A 20,634-nucleotide genomic window follows, 5' to 3' on the forward strand; every position below is an offset into this window, starting at 1 on the left:
AGCATTTTTAAGCACAAAATTAAACGTCTTTGTTGAGTAGTTTTCCATAAAATAGCCAAAACAAGAGACTTTTTAAATTACACATTATGCTTTTTTTGTTTTTAGATAAATATGTGGTGGACTTACTAATGCTACACAGCACGCTTAAATAAAAAAAAACTCTTGTAAAGCACATTTCGTTGTCTTGTGGTAATTTATCCACTAGCGTAAAAGTATTTAGACAAAAACTACTACAAAACACATGCGCGTAAGTTGATTGGAAAAACATTGGATTTATTTGATTAAAAAAGAAGTTATCCAAAGATGGAAAAGGAAATAGTGTAAGTTAGCTATTAAGCTAGTAATTTGAAAGTGACTTTTTAATATTGTTTTAATTTTATTGCAGAAAGCCGAAGACGCAGAGACAGAAAAGGACACTTAAAGATAGGGAATCAAAAATCCACGAGAATGATAAAAAGACGTTGTTTTTGCGCGGTGGAAATACAAGCGATATAATAACAACCGCCCTAAAAGAACTGGTAAGTTTCAAACTTTATTGTCGCTAGAACCCTTGAGTACACATTTATGGGTCACTGGTTTAGAATCCTATTAACGAGTTACAAAAGTAATTGTTAGAAAAGAAATTACAAAAAATAAATCTATATGGCAAAACCCACCCAAACTCACATCCTAACTGAAATAAAGTTAGCAATATAAAACCTTGAACAAAAATTGCTCTGGTCTGTAGAATCCTACCACTTTTTATTAGTAACAAAACAAGTTGTCAAAAATGAAATTGCTCGTGTTGAATGATTGAATCCTAGCACAGTTTTGAAACAATTATTAATGCAATGCACAATATTTGGGTAGGAATGTCGGTTAGTATTTGGATGAGAGAGGGTCAAGTAATATTATTTACTGATATTGCTTAACCTACCCAAACCAAACACTACCCCAAATAATGTTGGTTGTTGTAGGATTCAATTTTGGCGCTGGTCTAGAATCCTACCACTTTATACTAGTAACGAAATGAGTTGTTAAAAATAATATTGGAAGGAAGAAATAAATATGGAAGAATAAACATAATAATACTAAGTGCTAACTTGCCCCCTAACCCAAATAGTATTAGCTGTATAATACCTCAAAAATGTGGAAGGATTCCAGACCATCTTCTGGTTGTCAGTTGTGACACAATTAACATTATTCATGTTTTGTTTTATAGTATTTGCTCAAGAAGCCAAATGCAATTCTCTTCCGAAAGCGAAATATCACTCGACCGTTTGAAGATCCCACCAGCATGGAATTTTTCTCTAAGATGAACGATTCTTCTTTATTTTTATTCGGTTCACACTCAAAAAAGCGACCACATAATTTAGTAATGGGTAGGTCGAAATCACACATAAATTGTGATACTTTCTGTTTGTATTTTTTCTGTTTTGTATTCTTTAGAAAAATAGCTTATAATATTTGCCACTAACCGATTTTTAATAGTGGCATGGTAACTTCCAGAAAACAATATATTACCTTACTAATTTGTATTTTAAAAAACAAGTGTGATTAATTTGGTTTACTGTTCAGAAAATCACATACCAAATATTTTGGTTATTGTTAGAAAAGAATTTAAAAAAGTAAGTGAAGTAATTTATTGTTTCTTTAGTTTTTACACTGTGTTTGATAAAACCCCAACTTACATGTGTATAATTATTAAGATAAGCCACTTATTTCACCCTGAGTTTGAATATTCTATTCGAAATTGATTCATGTGCGCGAAATAACTTCATTCCTAGTCAAATCCAAGTTACAGCATTGGCATAATAATATATATTTTAAACTTGCAAAATCTGTAAGCACATTCTATTATGAGTAATATTTCTCATAGTAAATATGAAAAAAGATTAACATCTATTATATTCACAAGTCAGCCTTTTCTGTGAATGACCTTTAGTAGTCAATTCAATTCTTTTATTTGAAAGACTTCAAGTCAAGTTCAATCATTTCAAAACAGTGACCTAACTTGACTTAAGTTGTTACAACTCATACAACAACTATCAATTTCTGGCTTGCAGGCTAATCCTGATTTTTCTTTGTCTAATAAGGCAACTTGTTTTAATTTTAGGTAGAACCTACGACCACCAACTGTTAGATATGGTTGAGCTCGGAGTTGAAAATTTCCAATCCCTACAAAGTGTAAAGGTACTTCATTTGATTTTTTTAACTTGTGCCTGGTGTAACTTGCTCTTTTTTGTTCAGGGAAACAAATGTGCGCTTGCAACGAAACCATGTTTAATATTTAGTGGATCTGATTTTGAAACAGACGATGAAATGCGGAGGTTACAGTCACTTTTAACTGACTTTTTCAGAGGGCCAGTAGTACCAAATGTTAGACTCTCAGGTAAGTGGTAATTTTTCCATGTCCAGTTATCCTTCTTGCATAGCGTTGCATAATAACCTGTTATTTTAAAACCCATAGGTCTTGAACACATAATCCACTTTACTGCAATGGATGGAAAAATTCTAATGCGTAGTTACAGGTAAGCCCAATTAGTTTTGCCAAAAGGTTTTATTATTGGGATTTGCAAATTATCGCTACCAATTTATTTTAGAGTGGCATTAAAAAAGTCCGGCACAAAGACTCCCCGCATTGAACTGGAAGACATGGGACCTAACATGGACTTTACTGTCAGAAGGACACATTTAGCCTCGAACGATTTATTCAAAAAGGCCTGCAGAAAACCCAGAGCAGCAAAGGTGAACTTATCATTTCAACCCAAAACAGTGTGTACTTCTATTCAGCATGAATGCTGCAGATTACTTCTGCAAAATTGGTCCTTTTTATTTGTGCTAAACTTTTTTTAACAGAAATATGATATACTTAGTAGTTCAACACTGGGCAACGTGATTTAGATTTGAAATTAAGAACATTTATTTTGGAACACTTCAGTTTCGGCATCATCATGAGTGTTAAACGCAGATCTGCACAACGGCCTGTTTGCGACCTCGATATAGTACTTTTTCAGTTTATTACTTCTTTTTAAATCAGTTTGGATTTTCTTGTCACATATAATTGCTATGTGCCTAATGCAAAAACCACACTACGCATTGTTTAGTCATGTATAATAGTTTACTGATAGTTCAATTCAGGGGTGGGAAAACCTTTCAGCTTGCAAGTCTAATTTTAAAGTTAGTAGTTGAATAAGATTTGCATAGATTAGTTTGCGGTGAATTTTAGCTGCTGCAAAGTTCTTTGTTGTGTAGCCGCAACACAAAAAGTTTTTTAAAGGCCACAAATGATGGATAATATGTAGTTTAAAAAAACTGAGCTCTTTAAACATTTGTAACAGCCAAATGATTTTCTGATTTAGTTATTTAAAGCAGTCCACTGCAATGTTACATTATAGTGGACAAACCAGGTTAACACTGGGGATAATAAAAACAATACTGGTTTGAATAGGAATTTTAAAAACCAACAAAAATGACTAAAAACAGAAGAAGTTGTTTTCATCGGACGATATCCTATTCGGCTCTAAACTTCAGAATGCGGCCTGCAACATGTTTTTGGTCTTGTTGGCGACCCTCGTACCATTTTGGGTTGTGTAATCCTGGTATTAATAATACCATAAAATATTTTATTGATAAGAGCAAACTGGTACGAACTTGAAAATTATTTAGCTTTCTATAAATCGCATTTACCAACGTTTCTATATTCCCTTTTAGGCCAAAAAGGTAAAGAACGTTTCAGGCGACATGTTCGGTACTAAGCGCGGCAGAATCCACATGACGTCACAAGATCTCGGTGACCTTCAGCTGCGCAAGGTCAAAGCGCTGAAGCGGAAAACGGTCGAAGAGGGCGCCGCAAAAAAGACTTCAAAGCGGACTAAAAGAAAGTGATGCGTGCTGTTTGCTCCTCTCCAACGTTTTCCCTTATGCGCAATAAACTCATTCAAATTTTGAACTCCTATGATTTGAAGGTTCAATATTGGGTTTTAGTTAAAGTCCAAATCAAGCATTGACAACAAAATAGAATGTTAGATTATTAAAGTTGACAAAGTTATCGTCAGACCCTGAGCTATATTTTATTTAGAAAACAACAAAATTGTGACGATATACATTAAAACCGATAGGACTGATTAAGCTCATTCTCTAGGAGGCATTAGGATATTTTTCGGTGTGTTTAGTAGACCATTTATTTCTTTGGAAAAGAGGAAAAATCCTGTTAAAAGAGGTTATATGGAGCCCTAGCCTTTATATCAACGTGTTTCTCAAGCTAATCTGGAATCCGAAATTTTTTTTACAAATAATAGTCTATTTTAAACGGGTATGGCACGTTAGTTGTCGCCGGTCGGACCCTGGGCCTAATTGTTTGAACAGCACCGTTTGAGGGCCCAAGTTTCGGCATTGGTATGTTTGCCCTTAATGTTGTGGTTAAGGTTGGAATTATTAGGGGAGTTAGTGACGAAGGTAGGGGTGGGGTTCGAAGTAAGCTAAGGGGGCTGTACCTGAAAAGTGTCGTTTGGCGGTCTTATTCTGACTGGTTTACGTTGTAGGGTTAATGCTTTCGCACTTATACGTGAATACGTCAGTGTTATTTGCAAATACTGCGTCTTTGCAGATTTATTTGTTATATGCATTCCGCGTCGAAGCAACGCTAACTTGCACTCTAGTACTTAATTGGCATTTCGTTTTCGCTTCATAAGTAATCGGGATTGGACTAAGGACTAGTTCCTTTCGGGACTTAGTAGAGTTAATTACGGGCTGACTAGTGAGAACGTCTTCTTAGCTATCGACTTGTACTGTTTACACTGCAGGGGTTCTTAAACTTTTTTACCGGCGGACCCCTAAACATTTTTTTGCTTTGCATGGACCCCGGTAGACAAGAAATGCTCCAAAATGACGTCATAAATTGACGTCACAATACAAATAGACTTCATGACTCTGTTATTTCGGTCCGAAAAATGCAATTGTGAAATGGAGTCTTAATACAACCAGTGCAAAACCGTTTAATTTTGAATTGAAGTGTTTTCTTTTAAAAATTAATTACTTTAAGTATTCACTAGTTTTTTAATTAGGCCTTCATGGACCCCCTAATATCAGTTCACGGACCCCCAAGGGGTCCATGGACCCCAGTTTAAGAACCCCTGGTTTACAGCGTTAATTGTTTCGCCGATCTTTAGTTGAAACTGGTTGTTCGTTTACCAACTATTACAATTCTAATAACCTGAACGTCTTGTGGCGGCGCGCGAATTAAATACGCACCTTGAGTTGTAGTCAGAACGAAAGTGTCAATTAGAACACTTTTCTGTTGAATAAAGTATAATAAGCTAACAACTTCGTGCTCCACAACGTCTTATTCCAATTTTAATCAGGTAGTAGTTCGCTTTTGGCGTTGATGTTATTGGAATTTCGGTCCGATTGCTCGAGACCGTTTTTGCCTCATTTTAGGATTTTTATTCAGCCCAAAGATAGCATGTTGTGCCGTGTACAACTCAACTCTGAAAAGGGTTTGTCTGACTACAATTGCGTCATTACATCGAGTAATACGCGTATTTAGTTAAAGGTTTAATGTACCACACATTCTTTTTCGTTAAAAGTGTTTCCCATTTTTTAAGAATGATTGGCCCGACGTCACGTTACAGCGGAACTTTAGGGACGTCATCACTATAAATTTTTTGCCTTCCCTAAACCAGTGGTTCTCAACCGGGGTGCCATTACTAACGCCAAAGGGTGCCGATAGGTATTTGAGAATCTTTAGGAACCTATTTTTTGCTGAACTCTTACAACTTTTTGTGTAAGACCTGAGTGGAATAAATCCATTTATAACATCCTACGCTGTGTAGAGTTGAGGTGTGTCTTTCAGTTCCGTTTATTGCGTCATTCTAGTGATTTAGCTACGGAAAATCTTGTAGGTGTGCCGCAGTCTACTGATTATTTCTGAGGGGTGCTGCAACCCATAAAAGGTTGGTACAACTAGCCTAAACAAAACTCTTTGATCCACCCATGTTAAATGTAGGGTAAATGAAAAACCATCATATTAAGCTCAGAGTGAATTGTCGAGTCGTTGTGCTTCAAACTGGTAAACTAGTCCACTCATAGCTATACTTGTATTGCTAAACAACAAGCGCAGAATATTTACGAAGAAAACTGGTTCTAAGTAAAAAATGAATGTTAAACTAAACTTTATCTAATTATATTTAAAACTAAATTCTCAGCGAAGTTGTTTGCCTCGTAAGTAAGTTGTCCAAACGACTTTTAAAAGTCCTGTCATTACCGTAGCACTATTTCAATGTTACAATTGTTCTTCCGGAAAAAAATGTATTAAACAGCCAACGTTATGACCACCTATTCGGGCAAACTTCTTAGGACAAGTATTGGAACAAATGTAGGCCTTCCACTATGCCTGGCAGCAACGGCATATTCATTACCACTATTCATTCATGATGTTTGTGCCAAACTGAATACAATCGGAATAAGCGAGTACTTGGAATCATTTTGTATTGGAAATCGCGACTTATATACTGGTGACAATCGGTACAAACAACGACCACAAGGTTACACACAATTAAGAGCCATGTTCGGGAATTCAATCGGTGCGCTGCAGCGTGACGTAGCCCTAATGACGTAACAACGTTGGGTGACGTCATCAGTTGGCAGAATCGAAGCAGCAGCTGTATTCTTAAGTGAGTCGCGATTAAATAGTAGGTGTTCAAATTATAACGATGTAATAAACGGTGACGTGTAATGTTAAGTCTGAATATGGAAAACTGGCAAAAAGAGTTTAATTGATCGAATCTTTGTGCAAAAGCGAATGGTTTGGTGCAAGAGTTGTCCTGCTTTTCGAATATCCAAGATATCACGTTGCAATGAACACAAATTACAGTAGCAAGCGTATGGGTCGTTGTCTGGGGGTGTACGAGCGCAAACGCGAGATTAATGGGGGGGGGGGGGCGATTATAAAAGCCAGGAGGGGGTTGTATCTCGCGGAGGCGCGACACTGATAAATGAAAAAGCAAAGCGAACACTTATAAACACGGGTTTACAGCGTTGAGAAACCTAAGGGCTTGCCGCTTGGTTCCATTGAACGGTAAAAACACTCGGTAAATCGTTTGGAATAAACAAGCGTTGTTGTGAAGAAGGACAACAACGCAATCTCTCGCCATTCAAGATTGCATAAACGCGCGTGAATTCGGCAATTTGCTACGCGGGTTTCTAGCTGGGTATTTTCTAGCGCTTGAATTAGGAAATTGCATTACACTGTTTAGGGCTAAAAAAAAACGCTGGTGATTTCTAAAAGCAATTTTGTGGGGTTTTTGGTTGGCCGCGTGAGATGCATACGGCACTGGTATTGCGCGAAAGTTCAACAAAATGGGGTATAGCCGATACAGGGTGTGTGTCGTAGAATAATAACGCCATATAAAAGCAGTTATGTCTATTTACACGCGCTACACATGACCACGTTGTTTTGAGCAGAACGTCGCGTCTTGTTTTGCACACGACTTTTTTTAATTTCGCGCAGCAAAAAGGCAACACAATTTCGTTTTACAAGCAGGTTATCATTTCAACACGGAAATACACAAAGAGAGATACAATGGGCCAGTCAACGAACGAACGCTCGCCGATTTTCGAATAAAAACAAGCGCTGTAGACTCAGAGCAGCAGCAGCAGCAGTCGTGATCTTCGGCACAGATACAAAACACGCGACTAACACCGTTGTTATAACTCTGTGGTGTCTGGCTTACACTCCAGCTGTATGTACAGGAAAAGCGGGCGAATAAACAAACACACGGCGGCTACATTTTGGTACAGGCAGCATTTTTTTTTTCAACTAACGCGAAACAAAAAGAGAAATGAAATCGCGTGGTAGAATATTATATGTATAAATATTAATAACGAACACTTCAACGCATGGTTAGTGCATTACTGGTCATGCCGACATGCAAAACGTCAGGTTTAAGTATGTTTTCCGTGCAATGACTGAATAACTGATTTGCGAGAGATCTGCTAGTCACCGCCATAGACACGTTTAGCAGAGATGTTCAGAATTTTGTAAATTGGCGCCTTTACGCAGACCACATAGAATATTTAACTTAGTGTAGCCTAATTTCATTGCTCAGGGCCGAGAACAAAAACGTGTCTTCAAGTTAAGCTTAAACCAACGTGTCTTCAAGTTAAGCTTAAACCAACGACAAATAGATATTAATATTATCTCAGTGGATTTTGCCATTTGTACATTATTTTAAACACTTTGTCAACAGGTTATTGTTTTTCTAAAAAATTGCAGGTATTTTATTTCTAGAAACTGTGTACCAGTTGGTGCTTTCTTTTCAAGCAACGATTTTCAACCAAGGGAGGTCATTAGTAGGCTACTTTCAAACGGTCCACTGATGACAAAATCAAAGTTCACCTGTTAAAAACTCAACCAAAAAAAACGTCATGCAATGGAAAGCCGCTGTTAATAGGGATGATAAAACATGCTGGCGCGGATATCAGCCGAGTCCAGTCGGCTCTCACACTTCGCGCAGAATGAAAAAAGCAAAAACAAAAAACACTTTTACCGGGGCGGCGGCCAGACGCGACACTTATTTCATGCAGGTTAGGCCCTTTGTTAGTTTTCAAACAACTGAACAGTAAAAAAAAAACGTTCCCATGCAATGGGATACTCACGTGACCGAAAAGCCCCTGTTGCGAGAGGGTTTTTTACAGTTTTTTTTTTCTGTTTTTATTGTATGTTTTTTTCGGCGGGGTTTTTGTGTGTGCTCGGCGACGCGGCTTATTCTAAGTAGCTACCTCCGTCTAAAAAGGGAAGAAAAAACATACAAGTTGGTTTACTGGATTCAAAGCGAAAAACACGAAAGCACAATAATCTATACTTAACAGTAGGGATGTCCGACACTCTTCATTTTATCCGGATACCGATACCCGATATATTTTTTACATAATTGCGATCCGGTCCGATATGACGTGATTAATATGCTCCAACAAAGAATATAGGTTAAATTGAAACACTCAAAGGCCTTTTTTCCAAGTTATTGGTCAAAATTTTAGGGTTAAGGAGTTTAGTTACCTCCAGTTGGGTTGAATCGCAAATCTTGGCTGAAATTCCTATGTTAATTTGGTATTGGATCGGCATCGATACCACCCTAGTATCGGACGAGTACCGATAGTACCACTGGGCATCGAGTATCGGCTCCGATCCGATACTATCGGACATCCCTACTGTTCAGCATTGGCGACTTATCAGCATTGGCGACGAAAATTCGTAAAGTTTTACTTACGGCAACAGTGGTTATAAAAAAGTATAAATTAAACAGCGGAAAATTTAGCGCGAGGAAGGGTAATTGCTTAAATGAATAATAATTAATTAAAAAAAGGGAAATCAAAAATGTACAAAAATTATCGTGAAACCCTTTTGGGTTATTGGAAGAAGTTAAAGAAAGACGAACATCAAGTTTTGCCTCAAAGGCTTTTTACAGGGCTTATTGTTAAATAGAATAAATCGAACATTAAAACAAACAAGAAAAACGTTTGATTAATCCAGTGGTCCTAGCCGAGGCATATCATACCCAGTGAGATTTTACAACAGTAAATCAACTAATCTGAAGCGCAGCAGTTTTTACGAGAACAGATTTTTAGAGTAAATTTTGCATGATGAGTTTTTCTATTTTTTTCTGTTACAAAAGTTGAATATGTCCTCCATTATTTCACAAAAAATGGGTCCGCTAGGAAAAGTTAAAGAACTACTGCTGTAGTTTTGAAGTTACGGGTGGGGTAAGAAGACAATTGGGCCTTTATGGGTTCAAAAATTGCGAGCAGCAATCTAGGCGAACAGGTCGAAGGGGTCTTTTGCCTGTTCATTGCTGGGCTTGTCACTAGAAACGGGGGCAACGGAGTTGAAGATATCAAAGGGGTCGACCGCCACCTTTTCGGTCGGTTGGGGGTTACTAACTACTGCGGGGTTGCTGTCAAATAAACTGAAGGGATCTCCCCCCTGATTAGGGGTTACTGCAGGTTTAGGGGTGGGGTTGGCTGGTGGGGAATCCCCGTTTGAAGTGGGGAAATCCATAAAGCCGTTAAGGAGGTCTGCATTGTTGTGAGGGCCTTCGTTAACATTCGAACCGAATGGATCGCTGTCAAGGTCATTTATTTGACCTTCGCTGCTGTTGGGTTTCTGATTAAAACTGACGTCGTTAATGCCAAAGGGGTCATCGAGATTTGCCTGTGGCGGATCAGAGGTCATGTCAAGGTCGAACAGGACCGCTTGACCTTGCGGCTTGACGCCAAGGTCGTTTGAGTGGGGCTCAGGGGTGGCTTCAAGGTCAAACGGGTAGTTGAAATGCGGCTTGTCGTAGTCGTCCTCTTCTAGCGACTTTCCAAGGACAAAAGTATCGAGTAAATTCGCATCCTTCTTACCTGTGTCCTGGAGGATAGCTAGACCCCCGTTTTCGGTGGCTCCAGCAGCCGGAGGAGCCTTCACGGGAGCGGATTCCTCTTCAGGAGCAGCGGCGTAAGTGTCCTTTGCATCCGGAGAGGGAGCCTCTTCATCCTGGTACCCGTTGCCGTTCGTGGTTGGCTCGTCGTTATAGGAACCCTCTTCCGCGACGTTGTTGTATGTTTCCTCCTGTTTAACCGGCTCCTTTTCGTGTTGTGCCTCTTGCTCCTTTTGTTCCTCTTCCTCCTGATAAGCATCCTCCTTCTGTTGCGGCTCTTCTTCACTTTGCTCTGGTTCGTTTCTGAGGAGATGATCCTCGATAATGATGGAAGACGCCTCCGTAGGTTGCTCCTGGGCTGGCTCCGGTTCCTCCGCTGGTTCTTCTTGGGCAGGAGGATTGTATTCCTCTTCAGGCTCTTGCTGATCCTGGATGACTTCCTGCTCTGTCGGAGCCTCGTATTCCTGCTGCTGCTGTTGGACCTCCGGTTCTTTTTCCTCTTCTTCTTCTTCTTGATAAGCGTTCTCTTGCTGATGAGGTTGATAAAAAAAAAACAAAGGTTTACTTTAGCTAAAACAAAATTTGGAACACAAAACACGGGTTTCTTTAGTAATTTCAATAAAACCATCAAAGCCATAATATTCGATAAAATCTTTTTTTTACGTTTTTTTTACGTTTATCGCTTTTATCTTCACTTGATTTTTACACTGATTGCTGAAACGTCTGTAAATTGCGAAATGCCGATTTTATCGAATATTATGGCTTTGATATTTTTATTGAAAAAACAAACTTGATCTTTAAAAAGAGCAATGATTTATTCGAAGCGTTCAAAACGTGCTACCTACTTCTGAATGGGCTTTCATATCGATTTTAAGCACAACCTGATTCGCTTAAAAAAAATTAGTGACCCAACTTGCATTTTGTTTATGTTATCGTTAGTGAGAAAATCACACACGTAATCCAAAACTTTACGAAATTAACCAGACAATATAATTTTAACACAACCGTGCAATTTCACATCAATCAATTTTTAGACCATTGTTGGGTCGAGCCATAATCATGAACGTTAGTTAAATCATGATAGTAATATATGGCCTTCTCAATGATCTTAACTATTGGTAAATTGGCAGTTAACTATAACCTACCATAAGTTGATTGGAAGTCATAAAAAGCCTCATCTTTAAAATATAATAAGTTTTAAAGTAAACACAGACTATTTCGGAAAATAGGTATTTTAAAAACAAGCTACCTCTTGTTCTTGTGGTTTTTCTTCTTCTTTTGCGGGTTCGACTACAACAAATACAGGTTAGTTAGAATGATTTAAAATATCCAGCTTTAACTAAGCAATTAAAGGTCAAAGATTTATGGAGATAAAAAAAACTACAAAAATGATTTCATAAAGAAAAGAAAATAATTTAAAATAACTACGCAGTGCCAAAAAAAACTCACTGCCATAGAAATATCATTGCTGGAGATATTTCATTACTTTTATCACAGTAAGACAGCGAAATGTAACTGTTTTTCAAAGTTTTTTTTTAAAGACCGCTACACAACCACTTTGTCATTAACATTCCAACGTGTCAAATAAAATCAAATTACCGTAAGATTGTTCCTCAGTGGGTTCTGGGCTGTCCGGAACCGCCACTCTTACCGGAGTAACCCCAGCGGCCTGCTCTTCAGCAGCGTCGCCACCCTGCGGACAAATTTAATTTTACTTTTTGCCGCTGGGGATTTGCGCGAAATATTCAAATTAAAAAATCCTACTCTTAAAGGGTGGGGGCCCTGCATATCAACTAAATTTAATTTATTGTCGCTTTGGCTTTTAAATATGTAAAAGTACTAATAAGTTTAGCAACAAAAATAAATGAAAAAGATAAATGAAAAAACTGCGGAAATAATTCTTTTAAAAGAGAAACGGCAACTACTTTCTAATAAATGCCTTGCAATATAACAGCTTATAAAGAACACAGATACCTGATTTAAAGGTGAAAGCACAATTTTGATATAATACAACGAAACGGAGATTTTAGCAACGGTACAAAACTTAAATTAATAAATTTATTTAACAACTGTGACTAAAAATACAGCTGAAACACGGGAAGGTAAGGAAAGGAAAGGAAGTAAGGAATCTCCCGCAGACAATAAAAAGTAAAAGAAAGAATCTTGTTTTCGTATCAGATGATCTAAAACTGTTTATAAAAACAGATAAAACATACAATCATTTCTTAAAATTTACATAATAGATTTCTATTATAAACAGTCTTAGATCATTAAACAAAAAAAACAGGTGATTCATCCTCCACATGAAAACTGGTGTTTCGATACGATCATATACGGCGGTTTTCTTTTTCATTAGTTAAAGTGGGGCGCTAAGGCAAAGCATGTCGTGCTCTCGATATTTGCGGCAGCTGCCTTTTAATATTTAAACGTAAACAAGCGAGATTGTTTCAAAACAAATGCGCCTGAAAAGTTATTGGTGTCGCCGCAACAGTCATTCAAGGCCAGGTTTGACACAAGGGACTAAAAACTAAAACCATGCAGTATGCCATAATAAACTAAACACCAAGAATGTATATTGCATATATACCAGAGTAATTTACAAAATTTAAATAATTAACACTGCTATTAGGAAAGTCAACCAGTAAGGTTCTTAAAGTAGACAATAAACTTTAAATGGCTGAAACACGTAATTGAGATATTTCCGAAAGTCAGCTAATTTAGAAAGGAATCATTTGACGCAATTTTAAAATAAAAAACTGAATTAATCAAAATTAGACAGCTTAAACACTGTCGCATTTTCCCGTAGAAATTTTCCGCAGTCAAAAAATGCAAAAGAAAGATTCCTGAAGTTTGACAAAAAACAGTTATTCAACATTTTATTTTTTTCGTTGGATTCTGCTGCATGTTTACTTTCAAATATATATATAGTTTATTGTACAAAAATATGCATGTTGTTCACCTATTTTTTTAATTCTAAATATTTGATAATTTTAAACTAAAAACAATTACGCCCCAAATCACCTAATGTTAACTTATCTAAATTTTTTAAGTGTTCTATGTTTTCCTATCTGTCATGCGGTTTAATTTATGTGTTGGGCTCATGAGAATTTAATCTTAGTTTGTCCTGCACTTTGTGTACGTGCTTCAAGCAGTAATGAGCTCCAGCCTTTGTATTATAGCTTGTTGGCCTTTTAGTTGCAGTTGCTTACTATGCTAAAATGTTTATTATTATCATTATTATATCTACCTGTTTTATACAACATTGTTGTTTTATAATTCATTCGAATAAGTTACACATCTTACTGAGGTATAAGTTTATGTAATTAAAACAGATAAAGACTACTGTTTGTTTACGATTAAACTGGATTATCATCTAACTTTGTTTTTTTAAGGAACTAACACAGCGCAGTTATCCTAATTAATAAACGTGATGGCGGGAATCGGCTTGCAATTAAATAACCGAATTACCCCAAAACAAACCGAGCTTTTTTGTTTCACCTGGTTTTGGTCTTTATCCAAGAGATACTCTCCCTCGCTTTCCGACTCGGATTCCTTGCTTTCTTCATTAGTCGCTGGTGGTTCAGTGGCAGGTGCCTCCTGCGAAAACACCATTAAATATTTAGAGGCGGGCCGCTGCAGGCTTGTCGTCTGCGGTTTGCTCGTGTTGAGTCTGGAACTGGCGGGGCGCTTAGGTAATGGCGGGTTGCCATAAAATGTTAAGAAAAGCAGTAACTATATTAAAGAGCATACAGAAGTAGGTGGCATTTTGAACGTTTCGAATAACTCTTCATTCATTTTCAACATGAACATTGATTCGATTCTTATTTCTATTGTTAAGTCGATTAATACAACACGAAGCATTTATTTTCAAGTTCATTCAAACACTACAGTAAACCCATTGGAAATGTTAGTAATGGTGTCGCTCTATATTTGTTTTTTTTACCGTAGGCAAAAAGGTTGAAAACCACTGGATTTAGGTGATCTCAAAAATAAAGGTTTAGTGCAAAAACCCCAGTGAAAAATCGTAAAAATGTGGTTTTGCAAACATCCGTGATGTTTAGCAGCATGGAATGAACTCGAAAAATCAAGAGTTTCCAGACCAAACACAACAGTAAAAAGACTCAAAAGATCAAAATACCTGCTGCTGCACTTCCCGGTCACGGTTGACTGCCTCCATTGCTTCCTGCTGAATGTCGATTGGTTGTTTGCGTGGAGCTGGTTCCGGTTGATCGGCTTGCTCGCCTTGCTCGAAAAGCTTCTTGGCCGAACTGAAATAGCACGTGTTTATTGCTGACTGCGCCCAGTTCGGTTGGTGTTGTAATTAGGGATGTTTGATAGTTGATATTTTATTCCGTTGAAGTAGTGGTTCTCAACCGGTGTGCTGCGGAACCCTGGGGTGCCATTTCTAATTCTCGAAGGTGCCGCGACATATTTGACGATCTTTAAGAATCTGATTTTTGCTTAACTCTTTTTGTGTAAGGTATAATATGGTAATCAATCAAATTATATTTTCTACGTTGTGTAGAGTTAATGTGCGTTGTCCCAGTTCCGTTAATTGTGACATTCCAGTGAATTACTTACGGAAAAATCTTGTAGGTGTGCCGCAAACTATTTATTATTTCTGAGGGGTGCCGCTAGCCATACAAGGCTGAGAACCACTGCGTTAAATTAACGCGATCCAATCCGCTACCAAATGACGTCATTGCTATTCTCATTATCGGACAAGCAAAATAGATGAAACTAAATCGTTCAAAGTACTTTTTCAGGTTATTAGGCTAAACATTACTTTAGGGTTAGGAAGTTTGTTTACCTCCAGTTGTCAACCTACTATAATTTTCAATAAATTTACCTTTAAAGTTTGAATAGCTGAGTTGGATCGCAAGTTATGCCAGAATTCCTATGTTAATTTGGTATCGGATCGGCACCGATATCGCCCTAATATCGGACGACTACTGCCACTTGGCATCGGGTATCAGCTATCGGTTTCGATCCAATATTATCGGACATAGCTGGTCGTAATATTGGGCAAATGGCAATTTTGCTCGGATCATTCTCTATGTTGTCATGAAACATAATGCAGATGTGTAAATGAACTTTCAGAATAATAAGGTGTATTAAACACTGAATTTTCTTTTTTTTTTTAAAGGGATCACCAAACCACAGGCCACGCGAAGTTCAATTTTAATGTAAATTTAAACTAGCGACAATTTTATTAAGCCCACTATTTATTTTGGTAAAAATTGTTTTTTACGTTTGTTTTTTATATAATAATTAAGTTAAATTAATCCCAAACGAATGATTATATCCCGACGCATTTCGCCTGGTGTTACCACTATACGGCCGTATTAAAAAAAATTGGCTTTTTTGCTAACCAGATCGATCGGTAATTTTTTTTAGAACGCAAGCCTAACAACCAAAGTTTAAATCATTTTGAGGGCATTTTGTAGAATTTTTGATGGTGGTAAATAGTATGAGGCAAAAAAAAATTGAAAAAAAGACAGTTTTCTATTCGTTTTATGGATCGAATGGTGGGCAGGTTGTCATCCACAAGTCGAATGTATCCTGGCTTCGAGAACTCATGTTTGAAAACTGTGATCTAGTTACAGCCTAGTTATTAACTTATTCAATGTATCTTATTTTTTGAAAAGTTTTAGGTACAAAAAAGGGAAAACCGCGTTTGTACATGATATTTAAAGTCTGCAATTCCGCTTAACATTTACTTTTGAGTACAGGGCTTACGCTTCGCAATAAGCTTCTAAAACTGTTTGAATAGAATCGAAATGCGTGAAATATTGTTAAGGAAACACTTACCCCATGTCGGATGCACGAACAATGTCGCTCTCATCTCTGCTGCCTGAAGACCTATTAAAAAATCAGGATTACAAAATTTCTGCGAGTTTTACACCGTTGCCATACATTTTTATGAAATAAATTCGAAGTACGATTTTTCAAAAAGTTTTTTTTTTCAAAGACCTCTATAAATCAGATCACGCGACGTGGTTTGAATATAATTCACAATCTTATTTATGTTAAGGTTTAAACCCTATCACATAGTTTAAATATTAGTTTTACTGTGGCATTTTTCAAACACATAACTTGCACATAAAAAAATTAAAAAGACTTAGATATGGCATTCAACACTTGTTATTGCACAAATAAATTCAAAATAATTAAAAAGTTGTTTTAATGTTTTAAATTAGATAAAAAACATTAAACCTCTGCACATAAATACAAAATACAGTCATTCACAAGGTGCTGTAGCATCTCAAAACCGCCAAAAACCCGCCAAAACCTCGACTTGCGCAGCACCTAAGAAACGCAACTTACTGTGTGGGCGAAGTGGCACCGCCGCTCTCGAACATTTTCTTGGTGTCCTTCAGCTGATTTTCAGACAACTTGTAACCTACGTCTTCAGAGGCCCCGGCCTGATTCACAACCTCCTTTGAAAAAAAAGACAAAATTTGAATAAAAACAAAAAACTAGATTAAAATTTGACCAGCGATTGTCTTAATTAAGGGATTGTTTCAGGACAAAGGGATTTAGTAAACGTTTGTAGAATACTACTGTACTTTTGTACAGCACACTTTAAGTTGTATGTGCTCAGGGTGACTGCAAAATGTAGAAGCTAATTAGGAAAACAAGCGATAAGCAGTGTCCAATCTAAGAAACTTGTTACCGAGAAAATGTTGGGTCTTAACGCGGAAATATTGATTTAGTGAGTTGGCACAGTCTTAAATTAGTACAAATTTGTAAACTAGTAAAATAATGTCAAATTACGCGAACAGAGCATATTTACGGTTCATTTACATGCCCTTTACTTGTTTTTGTTGGCTTTTCGGCTGTTATACACTTTTTTAGGTTTATTGCTGAATTTAGGAGTAAAACATGTTAAGTATTTCTATTTCCAACTTGGATTAATGCAAATGCGAAATAAGCGAGTTTAACTGCGTAAATGCGCTGCACTTTTGCGCACCTTGGAGCGGATATTGGTGGTGAACTTTACGGGGCATCCCTATGGGAAAGGCGATCGAAGATTTTAGCAGTATTAAAGTAACCTCCCATTCGGTCACACGCAACTAGCTACCCACGGGACAAAAAATATCAATAATTCGATGCTTGGACAAATTCACGTTCGAGCTCATAGCGTTGTACTAGAGTGCTAGACACTTTTGAAAAGTTACACCATTGTGAGTTTGACTAAAACGCTCCAGCCAAGATAATAGTGCAATAACATCATTTTTCCTATAAAACAAAACTAAAACCTGCTAAAAAAATATCCTGTCGTATAAAGACGTGACGCTAACAGTTTTAAATTTTTCCCTTTGATTGATTAAGGAATAAAATTGGGCAATTATTTTATTTTTTACACATAAACAAGTTTATTTGCTATATATTTATTTACAGTTGTTGTTTGGAGAAATATTGCTCAAAATAAACGGGATTAGAAGCATTAGCAATTTATATGAAAAATACTTAATTTAAAGTTATCTTGGCTTAAGTCCAAGTCAGGATATTTGTCGAAAAGCCTTAACTCAAGTCAAATAATTTTGCCCAGAAGACTCGTATCAAGTGAATACAGTAATCTAAGACATTTAAGTTAAGCCATCGACTTAAATTAATGCAACAGTGCTTAATACCTAATTGGTACATGTACAAGTCATTGTAATGGATGAACGCTAAGGATAAAATACTCACGGCCTGGGGGGCCTTGGTGGGAGTCTGCAGTTTGTTTCTGGGCTGGTAGCTCTGCTCCTTCGGCCCTTCGAACATTGCAGCGCGCGACTTTAGAAAGTCACTTGAAAGGCTGTAAGCCGGCTTTTCCTTGGTACCAGCAGTTGGTGGACGGACCACGCCTGTTTGAAAAATCACCCGGGTTGATTTGGGTGCTGGGCAGATTTTTTTACAAGGAGCGGCAAATACTAAAAGTTTTTTTAAGTAGAATAGGCGGCAATACTAACAGTTGTTGGAAAGAATAATCAGATTTAAAGGGCTTAGATTCGCCTGTGTTTATTTTGGAGTTGGGCTGTTTTTTTATCTTAAATAAATTAGCCGAAAATAGTACAACTGCCCTTTGATGAGAAGAACATAGATTAAAAAAGCCTAAATCCGGATATAAATTGATTTTATTGTCTTGTTGTGTTTTATATGAAAATAGGTGGAAATATGACAAGTACCCCTGAGAAGAATTGCCATAAAAAGCGCTCAAAAGAACTTACACTTAAAAATTTTTCAAAAAAAAGTATAGCCTACAGTAGTTAAGGCATTTATTAATTTTATCTATGGGACGGTTAACTCAATTACGAAATGGTATGGTGACAAGAAAAATGTATTAGACTTTAATATATGGCAAAATGTATATATACATATATATATAAAATTATATATATATATCAGTCTATTTATAAATATATACCCATTTGAATAGCCTAGAATTAAGTGTTTGACTTCCTTTTTCCAATTAGTTTTTGTGAAATAATGCCAACTAGTAATAGTCGGTTAATAGCAGTAATAAATAACTTTCACACAGTGTGTGATGCTTTTCACCAATACACCATGTTGCATAAAGGTTTAAAAACAAATATGTTAATAAATTGAGCTACTTGTGTGAAAGGTTAGTATTATGATCGGCCCATTTTTGTTACAAATGATTCAAGCATCTATACAGTTCGGTTGGACTTTATTGGAACATTTAATGTATCATTTTTTTAATCAGGAAGCATTTCATTCTCAAAAATAACAGAAATGATATTTGAAACCAGCAATCAATAATGACGTTATATACAAATGTGGGTAAGTGACTTGGGGAGTGAAGAATGTATGTTTTTTTTATAATAAAATAGGGAAAGAATAGTAGGAAGTTTCTAAATATGCATTTATCATGCGGCAAAAGTTGTTGCACAGAGTTGCGCTTGATAGAGAAGTGTAGCATACAAGCAACTAACATAAAATGAGTGAAACTCGTTACTGGTGAAATTTAACATGCACAGGTGTCAATTATACCAATATAAAAAAGTCTTTTTTTCAGGTTTTTGTATTTCATCATATTACACACCAATTCAAATTATTAAAATTTTCGATTTACTGAAAGGGTGTGGGATATGTGTCCAACAGGCTATTAACTGCATTTTGACAAAGTGTATTACAGAGCACAAAATTAAAGAAAAATCCTCTGAAACTTCCAGATGACTCGCTTAGGAAAAGAGGATGCACAATCGCATGCGTTTTTAAAACAATGCAAACTACACAAGAACAAACAACAACTGCATGCATCTCATCACATATCCTTGCCTTCTTCTGAATCTATAAAACAAAAGTGTAAAGCATGTACAACAATGGCCAACACATATCTATGGCAAGAACACATGGCTGCTACTGAAGTCTACCCAGTGCATTACAAGATGTCTTCTAAACATAAAAAAATAATTCATTGATTTTTTCGCACATACCATTAAGTAAATTCAGAAAATTTAGTTATATATATAATGACCAAATTTCTTTGAGAACGTTTTTTTTAAATCTGGAAAACTCGTGCTTAAATTTATATCTTGATGCCACAAGATGTTTTCTAAACGTAAAAAAAAATAAAAAAAAAAATAATTGTGGATTTTTTGATATCGCACATACCATTAAGTAAATTCGTAGTAAAGGAAGAAATAAATACATAATAAAAAAAATTTTATTATGAACTTTTTTTTAAATCTGGAATACTTGTGTTTAAATATATATCTTGATGATACTTGGCTGGAAATAAACAATTGCAATGATTTTTTGCGTGCCAAATGAAAGATTAAATGAGTGACATGATCAAATTAAGTTAAATTATTATAATTAAACTAAAGGATTGACACTTTCATATTACCCCTTATACAGCGCAGTGTAACATAAAAAAATAAAAAATAAAGATTGCAATAAACTAAATAATAAAGAATCTTATTTGACACAATTTAAACAATTGCCCTAGTTTCAATACAACATTAACCCGTCCATATAAAATAACTAAAATTTTTCTCATAAATTCTGAACAGCTTTTTTGTGTTGGAGGTGTGATTACAACGACATCCACAGAAAAGCCAGTAAAGCCATGCACTTTGGGGTAATACAAGGCAACGAAAGTGCGCTTCTATTTTACCTCCGTCTCTTTCTTCGTAGCTGCCTTCTGCGACAACCCTTTGCGAGCTTCCGTCTTGAGTGGTTTTGTTAGCTGAACAAGAATCCTCTGGTTATTAGTAATGCT

At 36.5% G+C, this 20,634-nt stretch overlaps 2 protein-coding genes across 2 annotated transcripts in view; one reads left to right on the top strand and one right to left on the bottom strand.

The window, feature by feature from the left end:
• The first annotated feature begins 10 nt into the window (after positions 1 to 10).
• LOC146145751 (ribosome production factor 2 homolog) lies at positions 11 to 3,901 on the top strand. Its single transcript, XM_083389632.1, has 8 exons — positions 11 to 320; positions 386 to 518; positions 1,202 to 1,361; positions 2,096 to 2,172; positions 2,230 to 2,371; positions 2,450 to 2,510; positions 2,583 to 2,727; positions 3,694 to 3,901. Exons 1-8 carry the CDS (start codon positions 304 to 306, stop codon positions 3,865 to 3,867), a joined length of 909 nt encoding a protein of 302 aa, XP_083245758.1. The 5' UTR covers positions 11 to 303; the 3' UTR covers positions 3,868 to 3,901.
• Positions 3,902 to 8,128: 4,227 nt separating this feature from the next.
• Positions 8,129 to 20,634, bottom strand: part of LOC146145752 (uncharacterized) — a 73,512-nt gene continuing 61,006 nt past the window's right edge. Inside the window, exons 13-23 of the mRNA XM_083390670.1 lie at positions 20,530 to 20,601; positions 19,689 to 19,700; positions 18,096 to 18,253; positions 16,728 to 16,840; positions 16,212 to 16,262; positions 14,539 to 14,668; positions 13,881 to 13,997; positions 12,000 to 12,093; positions 11,650 to 11,690; positions 10,384 to 10,930; positions 8,129 to 8,766 (exon numbers count right to left, since the gene is read on the bottom strand). Coding sequence (XP_083246796.1) covers positions 8,744 to 8,766; positions 10,384 to 10,930; positions 11,650 to 11,690; positions 12,000 to 12,093; positions 13,881 to 13,997; positions 14,539 to 14,668; positions 16,212 to 16,262; positions 16,728 to 16,840; positions 18,096 to 18,253; positions 19,689 to 19,700; positions 20,530 to 20,601 — 1,358 coding nt within the window. The 3' untranslated portion in view covers positions 8,129 to 8,743. The remainder of the gene's footprint in view (positions 8,767 to 10,383; positions 10,931 to 11,649; positions 11,691 to 11,999; positions 12,094 to 13,880; positions 13,998 to 14,538; positions 14,669 to 16,211; positions 16,263 to 16,727; positions 16,841 to 18,095; positions 18,254 to 19,688; positions 19,701 to 20,529; positions 20,602 to 20,634) is intronic.

Source organism: Ascidiella aspersa, chromosome 5 (assembly GCF_963924565.1).
Source record: "Ascidiella aspersa chromosome 5, kaAscAspe10.2, whole genome shotgun sequence".
NCBI classification, from domain to species: Eukaryota; Metazoa; Chordata; class Ascidiacea; order Phlebobranchia; family Ascidiidae; genus Ascidiella; species Ascidiella aspersa.

What these genes read in the sequence shown, in the direction of transcription:
- LOC146145751 (XM_083389632.1), top strand. An exon ending in ATTCTAATGCGTAGTTACAG is followed by an intron (nt 2,511 to 2,582) that starts GTAAGCCCAATT and finishes AATTTATTTTAG; the next exon opens with AGTGGCATTAAAAAAGTCCG. An exon ending in GAAAACCCAGAGCAGCAAAG is followed by an intron (nt 2,728 to 3,693) that starts GTGAACTTATCA and finishes ATTCCCTTTTAG; the next exon opens with GCCAAAAAGGTAAAGAACGT.